The sequence below is a fragment of the Narcine bancroftii genome, chromosome 2 (genome assembly GCF_036971445.1).
Source record: "Narcine bancroftii isolate sNarBan1 chromosome 2, sNarBan1.hap1, whole genome shotgun sequence".
NCBI lineage: Eukaryota > Metazoa > Chordata > Chondrichthyes > Torpediniformes > Narcinidae > Narcine > Narcine bancroftii.
Genome location: NC_091470.1, coordinates 370,096,987 through 370,120,956, shown reverse-complemented (window position 1 = coordinate 370,120,956; position 23,970 = coordinate 370,096,987). Strand labels below are relative to the sequence as shown.

At 48.6% G+C, this 23,970-nt stretch overlaps 1 protein-coding gene across 3 annotated transcripts in view; it reads right to left on the bottom strand.

Annotated features, from left to right (window-relative positions):
* The window catches only part of LOC138755856 (zinc finger protein 521-like), a 421,662-nt gene that overhangs the window by 189,373 nt on the left and 208,319 nt on the right, over positions 1 to 23,970 (bottom strand). Inside the window, exon 2 of one of the 3 annotated variants that reach the window (XM_069922586.1) lies at positions 12,410 to 12,700. The exons of the other annotated variants lie outside the window; for them this stretch is intronic. Within the exon in view, the coding sequence (XP_069778687.1) occupies positions 12,425 to 12,700 (276 nt within the window). The 3' untranslated portion in view covers positions 12,410 to 12,424. Of the gene's footprint in view, positions 1 to 12,409; positions 12,701 to 23,970 lie in introns of those variants that run through there. 3 annotated transcript variants of the gene reach the window in all.

The window sequence follows — 23,970 nt, the reverse complement described above, 5'->3', positions numbered from 1 at the left end:
CCCGACGATAGGGGGAAGAAGAGAGTACGACCGGGGTGGGGTGCAAAAGGACTTTGAATAGAGCATTACAGCACAGGACAGGCCCTTCAGCCCACAATGTTGAGCTGACCCATAGAAACGTAATCCCCTGGGGGAGATATGGCTGGTGGTGAGATCACATAGGAGCTGGTAGAAATGATGAAGGATAACGTGCTTGGTAAAAGATAAGGACCAGAACAACTCTCTGTTCTAGATGGAACGTAGAACATTACAGTGCAGGCCCTTCAGCCCATGATCTTGTACTGACCAATAAAATCTACTCCACAACAATCTAACCTTTCCTTCCCTCACACCCATCATTTATCCACATGCCTAACAATCTTTTGCATGTGCCAATTGTACCAGGCTCCACCACCACCCTGGTAACTTTCCCGAGACAGCAGGAGGCGCCGACGAATTTGGTGAAGGGGAGGTCAGTTTGTGAGACAGTCTGACCCGAGGTGTCCATCGCTTTAAGCACCGATTTCTCACCCCAGCAACTCTAACAGCACCTCCCAAACCCGCCATCTGTATCACTAAGGGTGGAGGCTCACGGAAATACCACCCCCTGCAGGCCTCTACCCACCCCCCTCCCCCAAGTTGTTCACCACCCTGATTTGGAATGGAATTGCCATTCATTTTCCAAGCCCGTTCCCTGACAGCACCCTAGGAGCTTCTCACTAGAGGGGTTACGTAGAGCAGCACAGGTATATAAGAACATCAGAGATAGGAGCAGGAGTCCATCGAGCCTGCTCCACCATTCAATGAGATCAGGGCTGATCTGACCATTGACTCAACTCCACCAACCTGCCTTTCCCCCATATCCCTTCATTCCTTTTTATGTAAAAATCTATCCAACTGAACCTTAAAGATGTTTAATGAAATCGCCTCAACCGCTTCCCTGGGCAGAGAATTCCACAGATTCGTGACTCTCTAGGAAAAACAATTTTTCCTCATCTCCATCTTAAATCTACTCCATTGAATCTTGAGGTTGTGTCCCCTAGTTCTGGTCTCACCTACCAGTGAAAATAATTTTCCTGCCTCTATCTTATCCATCCCTTTCATAATTTTATATGTTTCTATAAGATCTCCTCTCATTCTTCTGAATTTGAGTGAGTACAATCTCAGGTGATTTAGTCTCTCCTTGTAGGTCAACCCCCTCATCTCCAGGATCAACCTGGTGGACCTCCTCTGGACTGCCTCCAAGGCCAGTATATCCTTCCTCAAGTATGGAGACCAGAACTGCTCACCGGACTCCAGGTGCGGCTTCACCAGGACCTTGTACAGTCGCAGCATGACCTCCCTGCTCTTGAATTCAATTCCTCTAGCGATGAAGGCCAATATTCCATTTGCCTTCTTTATAATCTGTTGTACCCGCAACCCAACTTTTTGTGATTCATGCACGAGCCCTCCCAAGTCCTCTGCACTACAGCAAGCTGACGTTTTTCACCATTTAGTTAATAATCTGCTCTTCCATTTTTCCTGCCAAAGTGGATGACCTCGAATTTACTAACATTGTTCTCCATCTGCCAGACCTTTGCCCACTCATTTAACTTAACTATATCCTTCTGCAGCCTCTCCACATCCTCTGTACAATTCGGCCCGCCCTGTCTGCACTGACCCACTATGCCCAAATTAAACTCACACTTTGCTGCTTGCATGTGATAACCCTCTATTCCCTGCACGGTCACAGGTAAAAGAGGGAAGGCTGCAGACACCACGGTTGAAGTAAAAATACAATGCTGGAGAAACTCAGCAGGCCACACAGGGTCCAATAGTTCCCCCCCTTCCCTGTGGGAGATATGTTCCCAGACCCCCAGCAGATGCCTGAAGTCATGGATAGTACCAAACCCTATGTTTTTCCCTATACATACACACCGACAATAAAGTTTAATTTATAAGTCAGGTACAATAAGAGTATAAGAATAACCAATAGTCAAATAGAACAATTATAACAATATTTAAGACAAAGGGTTACAGTCGATCTGATAACCGAGACGACTAGTAAGTGACTAACGGACGGGTCGTGTGTACAGTTTGGATACGCTGGACAAAGGGATGATTCACGTCCTGGGTGGGCCGGTGCAAGAGCACTTCATGCTACTCAGACCAGTGTGCAATTTCAAACTTATTTCTGGGATTTCCCATCTAATATTTTCAGACAGTAACCGAAACCGCGGTAAGTGAAACCACCAATAAGGTGGGACCACTGTACTTTATGTAGGAGAGATAAAGATACAGAAGCAACATTTCAGGCTTGAGCCCTTCAAAAAGGTGTGGGAAAAAGTCACGGGCCACAACTAAATTCATCTGAACCCAAGGAGAGTGGGGACACATCGCTCCCCGTGGGGTCCTACTGCCAAGTCTGACTGATATCAGCTCCGTACAGGCTTGTTAAAGGAGCTGACGGTGTTTTATTTAAAATCCTGCGACCACAGGGCCTGGGCCCGAGAGGACGGCGCCTGTGTTCGGCAGCGGCCATGAGGGGAACAGTGGACTGGCGCAGGGCATCAGGAATGGGAGATCAGCCCATGCCCCCCGTTGAGAAGGAGAAGCAGAGGAGTTGTGGGGGCCTGGAGTGCCTTGCTGGGGATGGTGGTGGAAGCTGAAACATTGGGGGCATTTAAAACACTCTTAGACAGACACATGGATGAAAGACAAATAGAGGGTTTTAAATTTTTTTAAGGATGGTGACCACGGCGGCGGACCAGCGAAGGCCTCTGCGGTTGAAGGACACACACAGGCAGCGAGCTGTGGGCGAGGAGCCGCTGGTGACTTGAGATCAAAGAATTCACACCAGGCTGTGGGCACTGGAAACTGGGCGTGAGAGCCAGGTATCGGAACCTGGATACCAGAAGGTGCTGAGGGCAAGAAGGGCTCCTGAAGGCACTCGGGTGCCTGATCGTGTCGGAGATTTGGATCTGGAAATCGAACAGGAGTCTGTGGGGCTGCAGAGGCCGTGGGAGGCGCTGGAAGCAAATCCACGGACACTCAGTGACTCTGAAGGGATTCTCTTTTGCTTCTCTATCTCCGACTGTAAGGGGCATCGGGCAACGCTGATGGTGAATCTTGTCTTATGACAAGCTAAAGGCAACTTCTGTTTATTGTACAACAATAAACAGTATCTAGCTATTTATTTATTTTATTCACCAGCATGGTTAGCAACGCTGTTACAGCGCCAGGATCTGGGACTAGGGTTCAAATCTCACGCTGTCTGTAAGGAGTTAGTACGCTCTCTCCCTGTGTCTGTGTGGGTCTCCCCTGAGGGCTCTGTTTCCTCCCACCGTTCAAAAGATACTGGGGTGGTGTAGGTTAATTGGGTGGCTGGAATGGCCTGTTACTGTGCTATACGACTAAATTTAATTTTAAAAAAACACACTGTACATCACAGCTCATTAATATTCTGGGCCACTGGTCTGAATAGTTTCCCCCCACCTCAGGATTGTTAAAAATGTAACGTCTCACTCTGGTGCGGATTTAGGCAAAGTCTGCACCGAAACAACTTGCGCCCTGCCCCTTCCTCTTCAATCCAACCTGCTGAGATCTGGTGGAGCTCACTGTATTCCACCACCCCAGGGAGACTAGAACAGCAAGATATTTCAGGCATGACCCACCTGTGTAAATAGTATCCTGTCCCGCTGCCAGGACTCTCCTTAAGGGCAACAGAGACCTTTCTGTCCCGTGCACACAAGTTTTATTTAACCACCTCTCCGGTGAACATTTCACCAACACCCGAGCTGGCAGGCCAGACGGAATTTTAAATGAAAGATTCCATTTCACCTTTTCCTTCCCTCTGGCCCATGGAGCACTAATTCCCGAGTGAGGCTCAGATGCGCTGGCCTCTCCAGCGGAGGAGAAAGAGATGCTGAAACCCTCATGGGAGGCGAAGATTCAGGAAGAGGCCACTTAGGCCCTTTTGCAGTTCGTATAACACAATAAGATCAGGGTAGCTTTTGTACCTCAGTGCTGGTCAGCAAGCTTCAAACCCTGGGCCTCTGCACCTCCTTCTCCAACTGGATCCTCATCAGAAGACCACACTCAGTGCGGATCAGTGACGTCTCCTCCTCACTGACAATCAACACAGATACAAAGAACCAAATGCTGGAGAAACTCAGGAGGTCAAACATGGCAAAAGATACGAACATGGCCAACGTTTCGGGCTTTACACAGGAACACCTATAGGATGTGTGCTTAGCCCAATGCTCCACACTCTCTACATATCTACAAGAGGTGGTCAAGAAAGGAACCTCTATCCTCAAGGATCCCCCACCACCCAGGCCATGACCTCTTCACTCTGCTACCATCAGGAAGGAGGTACAGGAGCCTGAAGACGAGCACCAAGCGGCACAAGGACGGCTTCTTCCCCTCCGCCATCCGATTCCTGAATGGACAATGAACCGCAGAAACTGCCTCACTTTGACTTTTTCTGCATAAATTAACAACAGTAGTGGATGAACAGTAAGGCGGTGTCTTTGGTTCATTGACGTTCAGGAATCAGATGGCAGCAGGGAAGAAGCTGCGTGTGGCAACAAATTCCACAGATTCGCCTCTCTCCAGCTGAGGAAATGTCTCCTCTCCATTCTAAAGGAATGTCCTTTTATTCTGAGGCTGTTCCCTCTGGTCCTGGGCTCTCCCTCTACTGGAAACATCTTCTACACGTCCACTCAATCCTACCCTTTCAATATTCGGTCGTCTTCGATGAGATACCCCCCTTGTCCTTCCATCTCATCCCTGGTTTCGTTCTTGTACATCTTCTCTAGGCGCTCTCCAAAGCCAGCACACCCTTCCTCGGATATGGGACCCAAAACTCCAAATGACCAATCCCTTATAAGCTCCTCAGCATTACATCCTTGCCTTAATATTCGAGTTGTCTTGAAATGAATGCTCACATTGCATTTGCCTTCCTTACTATGGACTGCACATGCAAGTTATCCTTTTGGGAATCCTGCACTGGGGCTCCCAAATCCCTTTCCTCCACTCCACTCTCTGAACTCAGTCCCCATTTACAATATAGTGTATTTCTTCATTCCTTCCACCAAACTGCCTGACCATACATTCTCCACGCTCTATTCCATCTGTCATTTCTTTGCCCCTTCTCCCAACCTGTCCATGTCGTTCTGCAGACTCTCTGCTTCCTCAACCCCACCCACCCCTCCTCCTATCTTTGCATAATTTACAAACTTGGCCACAGTCATCTAAATCATTTATATACAGCGTGAAAAGTAGTGGACCCGATACCGTCCCCCACAGAACACCACTGGTCACCGGCAGCCAGCCAGAAAAGGCTCCCCTATATTCCCACACTACTTTCTGCCAGTCACCCAATCCTCTATCCATGCTGGTTCTGTTACTAAAGTACCATGGGGCCCTATCTTGTTTAGCAGCGTCATGGTGGCACCTCATCAAAGGCCTGCTGAAAGTCCAAGGGGTGGAACGGTTGATGTAGCGGTCAACGCAGCGCCGTTACAGCGCCTGCGATCGGGGCTGGGGTTCGAATTCTGCACCGTCTGTAAGGAGTTTGTACATTCTTCCCATGTCTGCGTGGGTTTTCCTCAGGGGCTCTGGCTTCCTCCCACCCTTCAAAACATACAGGGTTGTAGGTAAATCGGGCGGCATGGACTTGTGGGCCAAAAGGGCCTGACCGTGCTGTATATTAAAAAATTCCACTAACTCTCCTTTGCTTGTTTCTTCCGGAAAGAACTCCTGACAGATTTATCAGGCAAGATCTCCCTGAATTGAAACCATGGCCTATTTCACCGAGTAATTTCACATACCTTGAAACCTCATCCTACTTAATGGACTCTAGAATCTTGACAACCACTGAAGTCAGGCGAACTGGTCTATAATTTTCTCCCTTCTTAAAAAGTGTAGTGAAATTTGCAATATATCAGTCCACTGGAGCCATCTCCAACTCTTGCGATCCCTGAAAGATCACTACAAGGTGCTCCCCTACAATGGCACAATGTACAGTTTTTCAAAGTTATGATGGTACTTGTGAGTGTTGATATTTACTTTCAAGTAATACGTTAAAGTAAGATTCATCGCAAACATCTCAGTCAGTCAGTTCTTTTAGGGTTTTCAGTAAGAAAGCTTGCAGAGTCTGATAAAGAGCTATCAAGAGAGTGGGGCAGTGGGATCAGTGTGGGGACTGATACAGGGCAGAGGGGAGAGAGCGGGGCAGTAGGATCAGTGTGCGGACTGATACAGGGCAGAGGGGAGAGAGCGGGGCAGTGGGATAAGAGTGGGGACTGATACAGGGAAGAGGGGAGAGAGAGCGGGTAGTGGGATCAGTATGGGGACTGATACAGGGATGTGGGGAGAGAGCGGGGCAGTGGGATCAGAGTGGGGACTGATACAGGGCAGACGGGAAAGTGCGGGGCAGTGGGATCAGAGTGGACAGTGATACAGGGCAGAGAGGAAGGAGCGGGTCAGTGGGATCAGTGTGGGGACTGATACAGGGCAGAGAGGAGAGAGCGGGGCAGTGGGATCAGTGTGGGGACTGATACAGGGATGTGGGGAGAGAGCGGGGCAGTGGGATCAGTGTGGGGACTGATACAGGGCAGAGGGGAGAGAGTGGGGCAGTGGGATCAGTGTGGGGACTGATACAGGGCAGAGGGGAGAGAGCGGGGCAGTGGGATCAATGTGGGGACTGATACAGGGCAGAGAGGAGAGAGCGGGGCAGTGGGATCAGAGTGGGGACTGATACAGGACAGAGGGGAGAGAGTGAGGCAGTGGGATCTCTTTTTGATTAGTTAACTGTCCCCAATAAATTGCTCTATTAAGTAGGTGAGCAGTAGAATCTGGGAAGAGTTGAAGCACAAGGTGGGACTTCACATGGGACAACTGGTGAGCTGACGTTGGAGAGGGTCCAGAGGAGGTTCACAAGGATGATTCCAGCAATGAAAAGGTTATCAAATGAGGAGCTTTGGAATTTAGGACAATGAGGGGGGGTTCTCAATGAAACATTTTGAACATTGGAAGGCAGTGGAGAGAATAGATGCAGACACGTTGCTTCCAATGGTGGAAGAGTCTAGGACAAGTGGGCGTAACTTCAGGATCAAAGATCGTTTGCTTAGAACAAAGATGTGAAGGAATTTCTTTATCCAGAGGGTGGGGAAACCGTGGAATTTGTTGCCACAGGAGGTTGCAGAGGCCGGGTCATTGGGTTTAGGTTCTTGACAAGCCAGGGCATCAAAGGTTATGGGGAGAAGGCCAGGCAGTGGGGCTGAGTGGGGAAATGGATCAGCTCATGATTAAATGGTGGGGCAGACCCAATGGGCTGAATGGCCTATTTCTGCTCCTACGTCTTATGGTGACATGGATTAATATAGGAAAAGTACAAATGGGGTCATATTGTCATCAAATCACAGAACAGGGTCTTCAGTTCATCTCATCTATGCCGGCCAATGTGGCATTCTGGGTTAGTCCCATTTGTCTACATTTGGTCCATATCATCTAAACCCTTCGTATCCAGAAACGTGTCAGAATGTTAAAAAAATTTAGACGTTAGACATTTTGGCCCATGAATCTGTGCTGCTCAATTTACACCCCATTAACCTACACCCCCCTCCCCCCCACCCCGGTACATTTCAAACAGTGGAAGGAAACTGAAGGCCCAGGGAAAACCCATGCAGACATGGGGAGAACGTACAAACTCCTTTTGGAGAGCGCTGGATTTGAACCCCAGTCGCTGGCGCTGTAAAGGCGTTGCACCAACCACTACGCCAACCGTGCTGCCCTAATGTGAACATAGTATTCAGACCCACTTCTACAGCTTCCTCTGGCAGCTCGTTCCTGATACGAACTCCCCTTCTGAGTGAAATAAGTTTCCCTTCAGGCCCATCTCTGAACTCTCTCCCCTCACCTTAAACCCAGAACCATGAAACACTGCAGGACAGAAATAAGCCGGTCAGCCCATCTAGTCTGTGCCAAACTATTTATTCTGCTCTGTCCCACTGACCTGCCATAGCCCTCCATGCTCTGCCCAACCATGTTCCTGCCCCATTTCCTCTCAAAACCTTTGCCCTCTCATTCTAGAATGGTCTTATCTTGGGAAAAAGACAGAGTGTTCATCTGCTCTATGCCCCTCTCATGATCTAATAAACCCCTCAGCCTCTTTCACTCTGGGACACAAAGACCCAGCCTATCCACCTTCTCTCTGTACCTCAAACCCTCCAGTGCTGGTGACATCCTGGTGAATCTCCTCTGCAGTAAAAACACACAGAAATGCTGGAAGAACTCAGTCGTCCAGAGGAGGCAAAGATATATTACTGATGTTATGGGCTTGAGACCTTCTTCAAGGTATAAGGAAAAAGCAGGTTGGATATGTTAATAGGAAAGGTGAGAAATGATTTTAGCTCTGTGAAAGGAGACAGAGGGAAAAGGGGAGAGAGAGAGAGAGAGAGAAGAGAGAGAGTGAAACAGAGAGAGGAAAAGAGAGAGACAGACAGAACGAGAGAGAGGAAAAGAGAGAGACAGGGAAAGGAAAGATAGAAAAAGAAAGAGCGAGAGAAAGAGGAGAGACCGAGAGAGAGAGGAAAAGAGAGAGAGAGAGAATTAGAGGAAAGGAGAAGGGGAAGAGGGGGGGGGGTCTTAATGAAGACCGGAGAAGTCGATGTTGATGCCATTGGGTTGGGGGGTTGCTCAGACGGAAGCTGACATGTGTTGCTCCAATGTGCGAATTTCCTCAGCATTCCTTCCAATGGACTGATGTTCTTGCACTTGACAGTGATGTGGAATGGAGGGCCGTTATTTTGCTGTGATGCTGGGGTTGAGTGCAACACACAAATGTGCTGGAGAAACTCAACAGGTTGCGCAGGATCCAGAGGAAGAAAAGGGTCACCAACGTTTTGGGTTGTTTCCACCTGACGAAGGGCCCCAGCCTGAATCGTTGGTTACTCTTCACTTCCTTTGGTTGCCCGCTGAGTATCTCCAGCACGTTTGTGTCCAACCCACATCTTCATCTCATCCATCTAAATTCACGAGAAGGTGTGTGGAATCTCCTCACGCAACAAATCTACCCCCTCCTCCCTCCCCCCAACAATCTGTCTGTGAACCTTCCCTCACCCCCTCCTACTGGGAGATCCCTTCATACACAGGGTGACCGTGCCACAGAAACAGAGTATATTACAGCACAGAAACAGGCCCTTCGGCCCTTCTGGTCTTTACCAAACTATTTTTCTGCCTAGTCCCACTGACTTGATATCCCTCCATACCCTTCCCATCCACACCAGTCCAATTTTTTCTGAAATGTTAAAATTGTGCCCACGTTCACCACTTCAGCTGGCAGCTCGTTCCACACCCCCACCACCCTTTCTGTGTGAAAGGTTCCCCTTAAACTTTCCTCTTTCATCCTTAACCCATGTCCTCTGGTTTGTACCTCACCTCCCCTCAGTGGAAAAAGCCGACCTACATTTACTATACCCATGATAATTTTGTGTACCTCTATCAACTCTCATCTCATTCTTCTATGGTTCAGGGAATAAAGTCCTAACTTGTTTAACATTTCCCTGTAACTCAGTTCCTCAAAGCCTTGGAAAAATCCTAATTAATCTCAGTATACAACATTAGAGAGTGAGCACGTCTGGTTCCCAGGCAAGTTCAATAAGGTGTCTGCCTCTTTCGATGTTCTATGCCCCTCTATCAAGACAGGAGCTGTGGTCCCCAGGAATTCTGCTGCTTCTGCGTCTCACCCAGTCTCCTCTCCCATCTCCACACCCCTGGCTGTGTGAACGTCAGCCCTTCGTCTCCTCAGGGAGAGTCTCTTGGAAGGAGAATTGTGCCACAGGTCCCTGGAGTTGCCTCGGGGTTGCTCGAGTGTCTGGTACAGCACACAAACAGGCCCTTCGGCCCAATGTGTCCATGCTGAACCTCAAGCTTCCTACTACACTAATCCCGCTTACCAGCTCTCTGGTCCATATGGACGTGCGTGTGGGCATACATGAGTTTTCTCTGTGAGTGTGAATGAATTCCTGCGAGAGAGAGTGTGTCTGTGGGTGTGTGTGTCTCTGTAGGCATGTAAATGAATGTCTGTGTATACACAAGCTCTCTGTTGGTGTATGTGAATGCATGTGAATACAGTATAAGAATATCTGTGCATGTGAAGTTTCTATGTGAGGGTGAATGCCTGTGAGAGACTGTGTGAGTGTGAATATGTGCTTGTGTGTGCATATGTGTGCCAGATTGGCGTTGCAGACACAGGCACAGGTATTCATCCGCTGCCTCTGGAAGCAGAGAGGCAGAGAGTGTGAGAGAGAGAGAGAGAGAGAGAGAGAGAGAGAGAGAGAGAGAGAGAGAGAGAGAGAGAGAGAGCGCTCGATACCAACACTGACACAGCTCGAGTGACAGGCAGTCAGGAGACTCGAACTCTCCACCATCTGGCCCAGGGCTGCAAAGGCACTGCCTGCACTTCTGGACGGCCCCAGATGATGCATTTCTAATGAAGATGTTGTCCGGTTTCATTACCAATTCAAATGAACCCTTCCTTCAGACCAATTAGTAAATTAATTTGATAATAAATGTTCCAGGGGAGTGGACGAGTGGCTGCACCTCGGGCTGGTGACCACACCCTGCACCAACTGCTGGGGCTGAGAGGGAACACACAGCGTCTACCCCCGAACCAGCTCGGACACTCCAACAAATCCCCCTCCACTGTCCAGACCTCTCTCCCAAGCTGTTCATCTTCAACTACCCACCCCCCCCCCCACCCCTTTACTGCTTCATGCACTACATCAGTTGTGGCAATTTTCAGCATGGGAGAAGGCCATTCAGCCCACTGTAACTATGCTGTACTCAAACAGACTTTAGATTACTCCTGATTCCGAGCTCTTGGTCAGCAGCCCTGTACCCCACAGTTCCTCCAGGGCTAATCCAGGTGCTAGCTGAATGCGGAGAACACCAGTAGAGGAGTTCTGGACCCCCACCAGTGAAAATAGTTTTCTTTAAATTACCAATATTTTTAGACATACAGCAATTAGGAATATTCCAGAATGTCATATTGGCCAGCATGAATAAGTTGGGCCAAATGGCCCGTTCGGTGTTGTAAATTGTTTTTACAGAATGTAACAGGCCATTTCGGCCCACGAGTCCGTGCCACCCAATTTACACCCCTGGTACGTGTCGAACGGTGGGAGGAATCCGGAACCTGCGGGGAAAACCCACGCAGACACGGGGAGAACGTACAAACTCCTTACAGAGAGTGCAGGGTTTGAACCCCGGGTCGCTGGTGCTGTAAAAGCATTGCGCTGACCGCTACGCCAACCGTGCTGCCCAATATAATTTTCTTTTTAATTTAAAGAATTTATCCGGCTGATAGCTGGGACCAGGAATTCATGCCCTGAGTTGGTGGTGGTGGAGGCTGGTACAACAGGGAGAGTTAAAAGACTTTATGTATTGGAATGGAGGGAGCCCATTCAGCCCATTGAGTCTGATCTACCATTCTATCGAGACTGACACTGTCCTTTACAACCCCATTCTCCTGGCTTCTCCCCCAACCCTCGATTCCCCTTCCTGATCACCAACCGACTAACCTCCCCGTGACTAAGCCTCCAGAGCCATCAACGGCAACATATTCCAGAGATTCAACCCCTTCCAGATAAAGAAATTCCTCCTCATCTCTGTTCTAAAGCGATGTTTGGGTATTCTGAGACTGTGCCCTCTGGTCCCAAACCATGGGGAACATCCTCTTCACGTTCACTCTATCCAGGCCTTTCAGTGTCCGACACTTAGACACATGGATGTAAGAAAAATGAGGGGTTAAGGGTATGAGGAGTAGATGGTTGTGGACTTGGTTTAGGTAGGTCGGCAAAACGTTGTGGGCCGAAAGGCCTGCACTGTGCTGTCTGACAAAGGAGGGACAGGGGGGAGGGCTCGACAGAGTTGAGACTACAATGGAAGGGTCTGGCATAGGTGGGACGCACAGCCGACACCAGTGAACTGAGAGAGAGTGGCTGCTGGTCATTACTTTGAGCAGGGAAGGGGCGCCGTGCTCAGTCAGAAGATGAGGGGCTGGATAGCGTTGGAGGCAGAGGGAGGGAGGTCAGAGAGGGGGGTGGGGGGTGGAATAATAATGTGATGGTCAGAGCTGCGCTCATAACTCTGGACCTCAGGGTCTGGGCTAGGTCAAGGTTTCTTTTACTGTCACGTAATAATACATTAAACAGGTAACATTCATGATTTGCTTTAACTACTGCCCACCATAAGGATAACAAAGAGTCACCATGAGCATTTCCCAGCGCCCCTAACAATAGAAGCAAAATAGAGACCCTTCAGAGTCACCGAGTGTCCGTGGATTCGCCTCCAGCCCTCCCGCAGCCTCTGCAGCCGCACAGGCCTCCATTCGATCATCAACATCCTGAGCTCCAGATACAAATCAAGGACACGATCAGCGCCCGAGGTCCTTCTTGCCTCAGCAACCTCTCGAATCCTGGTTATCATGAGCCAGTCTCCAGCAGCCTGGAGTGGGCCACGTCTGCAAGTCAACAGCAGCCCGCAAGCGGCCCGTGTGGGTCCCACAGCCGCTGAGCCCCTCGTTGGTCCGCTGCCATGGTCGCCATCCTGTAGAGTTGTCTCCATTGCTTCTCCTCAGGGGGAAGGGAGAGGGGTGGGGTGTGTCCACCTGTTTCAGGTGTCCTGCTCCAGTCTGCTGCTCCCCACAGAGTCTGCACAGAAGAGGATCCACCATCTAAAAAAACCATCAGTGGCTCCTTTAGCAGGCTGTTTCAAGTCTGTACTGAGCCATCAGTATCAGTACCAGGCTGTAGGACCCTGTGGAGCAATGTTGTGAGTCTGCTCCCCAGCCCTCTGGGTCTACACAAGCACCTGGGGCAGTGGGATCAGTGAGGGGACTGATACAGGGCTGTGAGGAGAGAGCAGGGCAGTGGGATCAGTGAGGGGACTGATACAGGGCTGTGAGGAGAGAGCAGGGCAGTGGGATCAGTGTGGCGGACTGATACAGGGCTGAAAGCCATCATTAACGTGTGGCAAAAACTGGGAGGAGCAATTATCATGACCACTCTCTATTACACACCAAATTTAAACGTGATTTCACCGTCAACCTCCCACGCGATCCCCTGGGGGGCCCACCGTCCCCTCGGACACCACGTGTTCCTGCTCCAACACCACACGGACCCGGACGTAACCCCAAAAGACAGGCAGTCAATCAGCTTGCCCCACACTCTCGACTGCCCACCACCTCCACTAATTTTGCCAACCCCACAAGGTGATCCACTGAACACCTGGTCCCCTTCTGCACTGGGCAGCCGAAGATCAGGAGGGTGGGGCTGAAGGGCAACCAGAACGAGGAGCAGCCCCTCCAGGAGGGACCCCATCTCCTTCCGGCCGCAGAAGTGACAGGCGGCGGGGGTGTCGGTGAACCGACTCGGGAAGCAGTTACACTGTGACCCTCGTCTGGGCCCCCTCCAACTAGTTGGTATTAACATTGACATTTCCGGTCTCTGCCAGCCTGCTCCCCATTCTCCCTCCCTTCCCTTTGTTTCCTTTCCTCCAGCTCTCCACCCCCTTCCTTCTCCCCCTCCCCCTGTTTGCTGCCGTGCCCTCCCTCCCTTCTCCACCTGCCTTTGGGACCGTGCCCCTCAGCACTTTGTTCGGGTGCCTGCCTACATTTTTCTCACACCATGATGAAGGGCTGAAGCCCAGAACGTTGTTTCTGTATCGTTACCTTTACTGTATAAAGGACCATGTTTGACCTGATGAGTTTCTCCAGCATTGAGTTTTTACCCCTCCCACAGCGCAACATGGTCCAACAATCTCCACTTTGCAGCAGGAGTTGTCGAGTGTCGGGATCACCTGCAGGGTTCTCCTGCAAGTGGTGAGTTGGATGGCCCAGCCTGTGAGCACAAGGGGTTAAAATTTTTGGTGAGAGAACACTGCAGGTTACAAGCGGACAGTTCCATGCACGTCCGCCTCTAGTCAGAAAACCTGCAACTCACCGGCACCATAATTGCTTAAGGCAGATAATTCCATTTATCTTTATAATTGGGCACATTCTGCAGATTATCGTGTAGTTAATGGAAATTAAATCACATAATTTACGAACCTTAAAACTGGTGTAGCATGTGCTAAAGGTAAAGCACATCTCTGAAGCTGCCTTTTAATGACTGTCTTGAACTGAAATGATTGGCACATAACACAGGATAAATTACTTTCTTCTATAATATCTTAATTATGTTTCCTACTTGTCAATGAGCGTGGGTAATCACTGATACCTGATGCTACGCAGTCCTTGCAAACCTTTGATCAGAGATCTACAGCCTTGCTTTGAGCGGGGTGGGAGGGCTTGAATCTCACTGTGCACCCTGCCCGAGACCCCCGAGCGTGGAGCTCTTCGAGTGGAGTGCTGCCCGATCTCGTCTCCGTCACCGAGGGCACCCTAAACAGGGGCAGGGAGTCGGCCCCTCCTGCTGGTAGCCCGTTGGGATGGCGGAGGATTTCTTCCCGCCCTGCTCTCCTCGCGGTGAGGGGGGGGGTGGTGGATGTACGGCCGGAGGTCGCGGTTTCAATCCCGGCCGCCGGTGCTGACACAAGGTTCTGCGGGTGCCGGGGTCGAGTGCAGTACACGGATGTGCTGGAGAAACTCAGCAGGCCGCAGGAAGTTAAAGGCAGTCGACGTTTCGGGCCCGGGCCCTTTGCCAGGAGTGTCGGACAGCAGGCAGAGGCCTGACTAAGATGGAGGTGAGGAGGAGAAGAAGGGAGAGGAGTACGGACTAGCAGGTGATAGGTGGATACAGGGTGGGGAAAGAGAGAGAGTTGATGAGGGGGACAGAGGGCTGAGGGAGACAGCTTTTTAATGGGAGAACGAAGGAAAGGGAGTGAGTTGCTAGGGTCAGTAAATAGCCCTCTATTCCTTGCATGTTCACACGTCTATCCAGAACCCTCTAAAACCGTGCTGTTAAATTTAAAAACTTTAAATGTAAAATTTACAAATGAAAAGGGCTGTTTCTCTTCCCACAGACGCAGCCTGATCTGCTGAGTATTTACAATCTGAAGGGAGTTCGACTGCCTGGCCATTATAACAGAGTGGGAGAGTCACATACGGGGATTGGGTGGAGGAAATGGTGGGGGGGTGGGGGGGGGGGCAAAATTAGGAGCCCATTCATTTAAAACAGCACCTGCACAAATGCCTCCTCTCTGCGTCCTCCCCCACCCCGAGAGAGGTGGAGGCCGGAACTTTGTACAGACTGAACACAGAGATAGAGAAATAAAACCATAGAACATTACAGCACAGAAAAGGCCCTTCATCCCTTCTAGTCTGTGCTGAACTATTATTCTGCCTTGTCCCATTCACCTGCACCCAGTCCATGTCCCTCCATGCTCCTCCCATCCATGTACCTGTCCAAGTTCTTCTTACATGTTAAAATTGAGCCCACATTCACCACCTCAGCTGGCAGCTCATTACATGCCCCCACCGCTTTCTGAGTGAAAAAGTACCCCCGATATTCCCCCAACCCATGTCCTCTGGTTTGTACCCCACTTAACCTCAGTGGAAAAAGCCTACTTGTATTTACTCTGTCTACCCCCCTCATAATTTTAAATACCTCTATCAAATCTCCCCTCATTCTTCTACGCTCTAGGGATTAGAGTCCTAGCCTGTTTAACCTTTCCCTGTAACTCAGTACCTGAAGTCCGGGCAACATTCTAGTAAATCTTCTCTGCACTTTTTCTGCCTTATTGATATCTTTCCTGTAGTTTGGTGACCAAAACTGCACTCAGTACTCCAAATTTGGCCTCACCAATGTCTTATTCAACTTTACCATAAGAATCCAACTCCTGTACTCAATACTTTGATTTATGAAGGCCAAGATGCCAAAAGCTCCCTTTACAACCCTGTCCACCTGCTACTCCACTTTCAGGGAATGATGTATTTGAATTGCAAGATCCCTCTGTTCTACCCCACTCCTCAGTGCCCGACCATTTACCGTGTACGTCCTTTCTTGTTTTGTCCTTCCAAAATGCAACACCTCCCACTTGTCCATTAAATTCCATCGGCCATTTTTCAGCCCATTTTTCCATCTGGTCCAGATCCCTCTGCAGCTTTGAAAACCTTCCTCACTGTCCACAACATCTCCAATCCTAGTGTCATCTGCAAACTTCCTGATCCAATTTACCATGTTATCATCCAGATCACTGATATAGATGACAAACAACAATGGTCCCAGCACCGATCCCTGTGACACTAAGTCACAGGCCTCCAGTCTGAGAAGCATCATCCACCACTACTCTCTGGCTTCTCCCATCCAGCCATCGTTGAATCCAGTTCACTACTTCACCATGAATACCTGGTGTCTGAACCTTGCTGACTAACCTCCCTTGTGGGATTTTGTCAAAGGCCTTACTAAAGTCCACGTAGACAACATCCACAGCCTTTCTTTGTCAACTTTCCCAGTAACCTCCTTGAAAAACTCTATGATTGGTTAAACGCAACCTATCACGGACAAAGTCACGTTGACTATCCCGAATTAGTCCCTGGCCATCCAGATGCTTCCATATCTGATCTCTTTGACACTTTGCAATAATTTACCTACTATTGACGCAAGGCTCAGCAGCCTAACTCCATGGGCTGAAGGGCCTATTTCTGTGCTGTAGGGTTCTGTGTTTCCTGAATGAACATCACATGAGTCAAGTTCGGCAGCGTTTGTGCCGTACCAACTGATTTCTGTAACTCCGCACCTGGGCTGTGTCTTCCTTGTACTATGTCTGAGAACATGAGAACTAGGAGCAGGAGTAGGCCATCCGGCCCGTCGAGCCCTGCTCCACCATTCAATAAGATCACGGCTGATCTGACCATTGACTCCACTCCACCCACCTGCCTTTTCCCCCCATATCCCTTCATTCCTTTTTTATGTAAAAATCTGAACCTTAAAGATGTTTAATGAAGTCGCCTCAACTGCTTCCCTGGGCAGAGAATTCCACAGATTCACGACTCTTTGGGAAAAAGAGTTTTTCCTCATCTCCGTCTTAAATCAACTCCCCTGAATCTTGAGGCTGTGTCCCCTAGTTCTGGTCTCACCTACCAGTGTAAACAATTTTCCTGCTTCTATCTTATCCATCCCTTTCATAATTTTATATGTTTCTATGAGATCTCCCCTCATTCTTCTGAATTCGAGTGAGTATAATCCCAGGCGATTTAGTCTCTCCTCGTAGGACAGCCCCCTTATCTCCGGGATCAACCTGGTGAACCTCCTCTGGATTTCCTCCAGGGCCAGTATATCCTTCCTCAAGTAAGAAGACCAGAAGTGCACACAAGACTCCAAGTGCGGCCTCACCAGGACCTTGTACAGTTGTAGCATGACCTCCCTGCTCTTGAATTCAATTCCTCTAGTGACAAAGGCCAACGTTCCATTGGCCTTCTCAATAACCTGTTGTACCTGCAACCTCTATCACTTCATCTTGGTACCTGTGACAATAAACCTGAACCTGGATGGATGGGCCAAATGGCTCCTACTGTCCTGTGACCCTGCGGGCAGAGAGAGTGGGGCTCGCCAGAGGGCTGGGCCAGGTTTGAAGCATTAAACAGTGCCTTTGTCAGAGGCTCTTATTTCCCCTTGCACAGGGAAGTGAAATTTCATTTCAATCTTTCAAGCAATGGTACAGGACAGATGTGGAATGTTCCACTGATCTGGATCAGGCTCAAACTCCATATAATGAGGAGAGTTTGGGAGAGATGAAACAGGTCAGTCCTTGCACTGAGGCCCCGAGGCAGCTGCACATCGCCCACACCAAATTAAAAGCTGCGCCAAATATCCAGTTGCCCAGAATCGTCAAAGACTCCAGACCTTCTGGGAAACTTAAACGATTCAATTTAAGCACATTTTGCATTGCAGGAGAAAGCAGTTTATTTATGTTCAGTGGGGATGCACACAGTCATCTTGATGCGAGTGAGGTGGGGAGGAGGAAGTGGAAGGGGTGACCCATTTACGTGCGAACTCAGACCTTAGAGGGAACGTTGCCGTCGGAGAGCAGCAGCGATCATTAAAGTATCCACATCACCCCAGCACACGCTCTGTTCGCACTGCTGCCATCAGGCAAGACTCGCACCACCAGGTTCAGGAACAGCTGCTCCCCCTCCCCCATCAGACTCCTCAACGACAAACTCAATCAGGGACTCATTTAAGGACCCTAACTTGTGCGCTTTATTGATTTTCTTTTCTCGCTCTGTATTGCAGAGTCAGCTTGTTTACATTTGTTTATTTGAGAAGTTATATTTTGCACTTACAATAAGACGTAATTCTGCCTGGCCTGCAGGGTAAAAGAATCTCAGAGTTGTATGTGATGTCATGTATGTTCTCTGACAATAAATCAGAAATCTGAAGGTACAGAAGCTGTACAAACTGAAGGGAGGGAAGTTTAGGGGAAATTTTTTTTTATACAGAGAGTTGTGGGTGCCTGGAATGCATCATGTTCACCACAGGTATTGTGGGCCGAAGGGCCTGTTTATGCACTGCACTCCTTTTGATGTTAGATTTAGGGTGAAGAATTAGAGCAAATGTCATTTGGAACAGGAGGGGAGCCAGGGTCTCCATGCAGAAATTAATCTGGGATTACCGTCTTGGCGGTATGAGATTACCAAGCTTTAAGAAATACTATTGGGCAGCACAGCTGAGGTACATCGGTTCACACTTTGAGGGAGGAGGTTTACCATCCTGGACACAAATTGGTCTGCCCACGATAGGTGAGAAGATGGCAGAAGACTTTATTTATAAATGGGCCTCCAAATTGTAATTGGGCGACAGTCACCTCCTTATTAAAACATACTCTTCATATGTGGAACAAGATCAATCAATGCATTGGGCTTAAAGTAGGGCTGTCTTCAAAAACATCCCTGTCTCAGAATGGCTTAATACCATAGACAACAGATAACAAGATCCTGGACACCTGGTGCCGGAAAAGGATCAAGTGTATTGAGGACGGTTACGAGCAGGGGGAAGCTTATGTCATTTGAACAGCTTAAAAATAAATATGATTTGTCAGACAGGACATTCTTTTGCTATCTTCAGTTAGGGTCTTTCTTTAAGGGACAAATTAGGTCCAGCTCTGGTCCTACCGGAGTGCAGTGGCATGAAGGCCCTGATTCAAAAGGGGAACACGTTTACTGCGGCAATGCATTCCTCACTCGAAGCGGAAAGCCCAAAGCCGGGTCTTCACAGACCTAGGCAAAGATAGGAGTCAGACTTGGGTGTAATGATTGATGAACGGTGCTGGTCAGACCTGTGTCATGACAGTGTGACCTCAGTTATTAACACTCGATACAGGCTGGTGTAATATAATTTTCTACACCAGTTGTACTATACGCCACAGAAATTGAACAAGGCCAAGACAGAAATTTCAGATCAATGTTTTAGGTGTGGCATAGAGGCAGGAGGAACCTTACTGCACTCAACCAGGTCACGCTCCAAGGTGAGACACTTTTGGGTAGACCTAGGCCGAGTCCGAGAAAATCAGAGGTAAAGAGTTTCCACAGGACCCAGAGTTGTTCCTGTTGGGAAACATCATGGACATGAGACTTACGATGAAGTTGTCCAAATTTCAAATCCAATTTGTGTTGACTGCTTTGGCGGTGGCCAGGAAGTGTATAGTGGTCACTTGGAAGTTGGACTTTCATCCAGGCACTGCGTGTTGGAATGTGAAAATGCAGAGCTGTGTTCCCCTGGAGAACTTGAGGAGGAAATATGACACCTTCCTTAAAATTTTGCAACCATACCTGTGTTATATAGGGGCAAAGAAATAGTGCAGTTCCTTGTGCTTCGTTGCTCTGACTGTTCCCGTCTACCCTCTCCTTGGGAGGTGGGGGATCCATACATCTTAATCGGGTAGAGTAACAAAAATATAAAGACCTGGGGACCAGCGGTTGGGTCCCGACGAATCCTATGATTTCTGTTCTTCGTTGAGTTTGTTCTTCCTTTTCCATAAGAATTTTTGATGTGTAATTGTTTAGTTTTATTTTTTGGCTCTTGTGTCCCCTAATAGGTCTGGAAGGTCAAGGGACTCTGTAAAATGCTACAGGAACAGGGGACAAGGACTAACTTATTCTTGCTGTCTCTCTCTTTTCAGGGTAATTGTCTATTTAATTTTGTCTCTGGATATATTAGTTGGGATACGGGGGAGGGGGTGGGAATGAGAGGGGGGATAATTGGACTCGATGGGTGAAGCTTGTATATAATTGGAAAACGCAGTGTGCTTTTAGTATCATGGATTGTTGACACTGAGTTTGAATAATTATAAATAAAATATTCAAAAAAAAAATTAAAGGGGATGCAAGGGGAAAGTTCTTCACCCAGAGAGAGGGGAGGACCAGGAATACACTGCCGGACAGAGTGGTGGGAGCAGAGTCTTCGACAGTGGTTAAGTGTCTAGATCAGCCATTCTCAACCTTTCTTTCTCCTCAAGACTCTGCTCTACATTTATGGTGCCCCTTCCCCGTGAGGCAGTCAAGTTTTGGTTTCTTCTGTACTTCTCTCCTACCGACCACATAAAAAAATATTTATGATACGCTGGAGCTGCAGTAATTTACCGAGAATGAGTACAATTTAAAGAATACACTCACTCGTTTTTCAGCACAGTGGAGTCGACTCTCTTTATTCCTCTCAGACCCGACGTTGTGTTCATCTCCCCAAACACCACCCAGCCAAATTCTTCTGACCCTCTCATTGCAACAGGGGTGATCCTGACGCTGTCACTCTTCTCCTCCTGTGCCTGAGATCCATCACCCGTAAGCAGCCTTCTGAACCAACCTGCGCACGTGCTATCACTCCCGTGTGTCGCCTCGGATACCGGCAATGCTCCTGACACAGTTAAGTACCTGACCGCGACAGTGTGAGGAGGAAGTGATGGAGAGGGGGCAGAGGAGATTTATCAGGACGTTGCCTGGATTGGAAACAAGTCTTTATGAGGCAAGGTTAACAGAGCTGGGACTTTTCTCTTTGGAGCGTAGAAGGATGGGAGGAGACTTCATAGAGGTCTATAAGATTATGAAAGGCATAGATAGGGTGGACAGCCAGCACCTGTCTCCCAGGGCAGGAGTAGGAGAGGACATCTGTACAAAGTGAAGGGAGGGGAGACGTCAGGGGTACATTTTTTTACCTGGAGAGTTGTGGGTACCTGGAATACATTACTGGGGATGGCAGTGGAGGCTGAAACATTAAGGACATTTAAGAGACTCTTAGGCAGGCCCACAGATGGAAGAAAAATAGAGGTAGGGAGGGTTTGGTTGTGTTTTGGGTAGGTCTGTATAGGTCGGCACAACATCATGGACCGACGGGCCTGTACTGTGCTGTAATCTTCTATACCAGAGTCCTATACAAGCCACAAGTCCAGTACCTCGAGGTTCAAGAATAGTTTTATTTTGCCCACCCTAATATCAATTGTGTGAAACATGTAACTCTGCAGCCACGGAGATTGTAGTAAAAACACAGAAATGGTGGAGGAACTCAGCAGGTCTCACCGCATCCACAGGAGGTAACGATATAGAACCGTTTCGGGCCTCATATCTTGAAGAGCTCTGGGTCGAAAGGTCGGTTCTACGTATTTACCTCCTAGGAAGCCTAATAGCCTGATACGCCTGGGAAGCTAAGCAGGCTCAGGCCTGGTCAGTACTTGGAGGGGAGACCACCTGGGAACACCAGGTGCTGTCAGTTTCTGTGAGGGGCGCTGGACAAAGTGGCGACTCTGTCTGCCTTACGGTAGAGAAAAGTTAAAGAATTTCATGTATGGCACATTCTAAATGTAGCATTATGCGACAATAATGGAATTTTTACCTTTACTACGGACGCAGCGAGACCGGCTGAGTTCCTCCGTGATCTGTGTTTCAATTACTCAATATCAAGGTCAATCAGAGTTTAAACAGGGAATCTGCAGTCGGTGGGGTGGAGAGCAGTGCACAAACAAGCTGGAGAAACTCAGCAGGTCACGCAGCACCCATAGAAAATAAAGGGTAAACCCAAAACGTTGGCAACCCTTTCATTTCTGTGGATGCTCCGTGGCCTGCTGAGCTCCTCCAGGGTCTATTATCAATGAGAGTTTATTGTCCTATCCTTAAGTACAGATGCACTAAATTCCATATTTCAGATTTATTGTCAGAGTACGTTCATGACATCACATACAATCCTGAGATTCTTTTTTTCCTGCAAGCACAGCAGAATTACCACTAATTGGTCGTGCAAAGAATTAGCTGCATACAGCGTAAAGCATGAAAACAAAAACTGTAAACAGATAATGAATGTAAACGAACTGATTGTGCAATACAGAGAGAACAAAAGAAGGATCAAGAGTCCTTAAATGAGTCCCTGATTGAGTTTGTCGTTGAGGAATCTAATGGTGGAGGGGTAGTAACTGTTCCTGAACCCGGTGAAGTGAGTCTTGTCGCACCTACACCTCTTTCCTGATGGCAGCAGTGAGAACAGAGCGTGTGTTCGGTCCTTGATTGCGCTGCTCTCCGATGGCAGGCTTCCCTGTAGATATTCTCGATAGTGGGGAAGGTTTTGCCTGTGATGTCCTGGGCTGTCTCCATGACCTTCAGGAGGGCTTTACACTCAGGGGTATTGGGAGTTCCCATACCAGACTTTCTTTCTTCACGATGTCATTAGGGTGTTGGGTCCAGGAAAGATCCTCCGAGATGGTGACTCCCAAGAAACTAAATTTGCTCACAAGAACCTACTTGCTGTGTCAGGTACTCCAACTACAATGGTTTACATTAAATTACCTCAATCAGCATAGGGGTCAACGCAACTCAATTACACAGCACCAGTGACCGGGGTTCGAATCCCGCGCTGTCTGTGAGGAGTTTGTACGTTCTCCCGGGGTTCGAATCCCGCGCTGTCTGTGAGGAGTTTGTACGTTCTCCCAGTGTCTGCATGGGTTTTTCCGGGAGGCTCCAGTGTCCTCCCACTGTTCGAAACATACCAGTGGGGGGGGGATAAGTTAATTGGCTGTAACTGGGCTCATGGCCCATAAGGGCCTGTTATCAAGTGGTACATCTAATTTTAAAATTTTTAAAAAAAGGCAAGGCAGAAAAACAGATAATAAATATAAAATGACAGATTAAAAATACATTCATGGCTGCAAATTTCAAAGGGCAGACAGATCTTTTGGTGGTCCTGGAGTAGTTTATGAGTGGGTTTTGGAGATATATGGGGAACTTCAAGAGCCTGATAGCTGTTGGAAAGAAACTGTTCTTGAACCTACATAACTAATAGGAGCAGGAGTTGCCCATCCGGCCCTTCGAGCCTGATCAGCCATTCAATGAGATCGTGGCTGGTCTGATCATTGATTCAACTCCTTTTCCCCCATGTCCCTTCATTCCTTTTTTTTTAAGGGATCAAGGCTTCTGTTCCTTCTGCCCGAAGGGAGCAGTGAGAAGAGGTTGTGACCAGGGTGATGGGGGTCCTTTGTGATATTGGCTGCCTCCTTGAGGTCGTCTGGAGTGGGTGGGAGGTCGGAGCCTGTGACGGACCTGGCTAGGTTGGCTGCTTTCTAGTCTCAAGTCTCCAAACCAGATGCAGTTATTATCGAACATGTAACAATACAGGCCCTTCCCTGCACAATTGTTGCACTAAATCCATATAAGCCTATTCAACAATCTAACCTCATCCTACCTCGCTCCACAACCCGCTATTTTTCTTACATCCATGTCCATGCCTAAGAGAATTTTAAAGATCCCGATTGTGCGAGACTCCACCACTGTCCCCGGCAAGGCATTCCATTCACCCACCACTCTCTGTGTAAAAAACTTACCCCTGACGTCTCCCCTAAACTTTCCACCCTTATCTTTGTACACATGTCCTCTGTGTGTAAAAAAAAAATCCAACCCCGATGTCGCCTCTCCTACTCCCGCCTTGGGAAACAGGTGCTGGCTGTCTACCCTATCCATGCTTCTCACAATCGTGTAGACCTTCATCAAGTCCCTTACTAATCACAGAGCATTGATGGCAAAGGGATTAC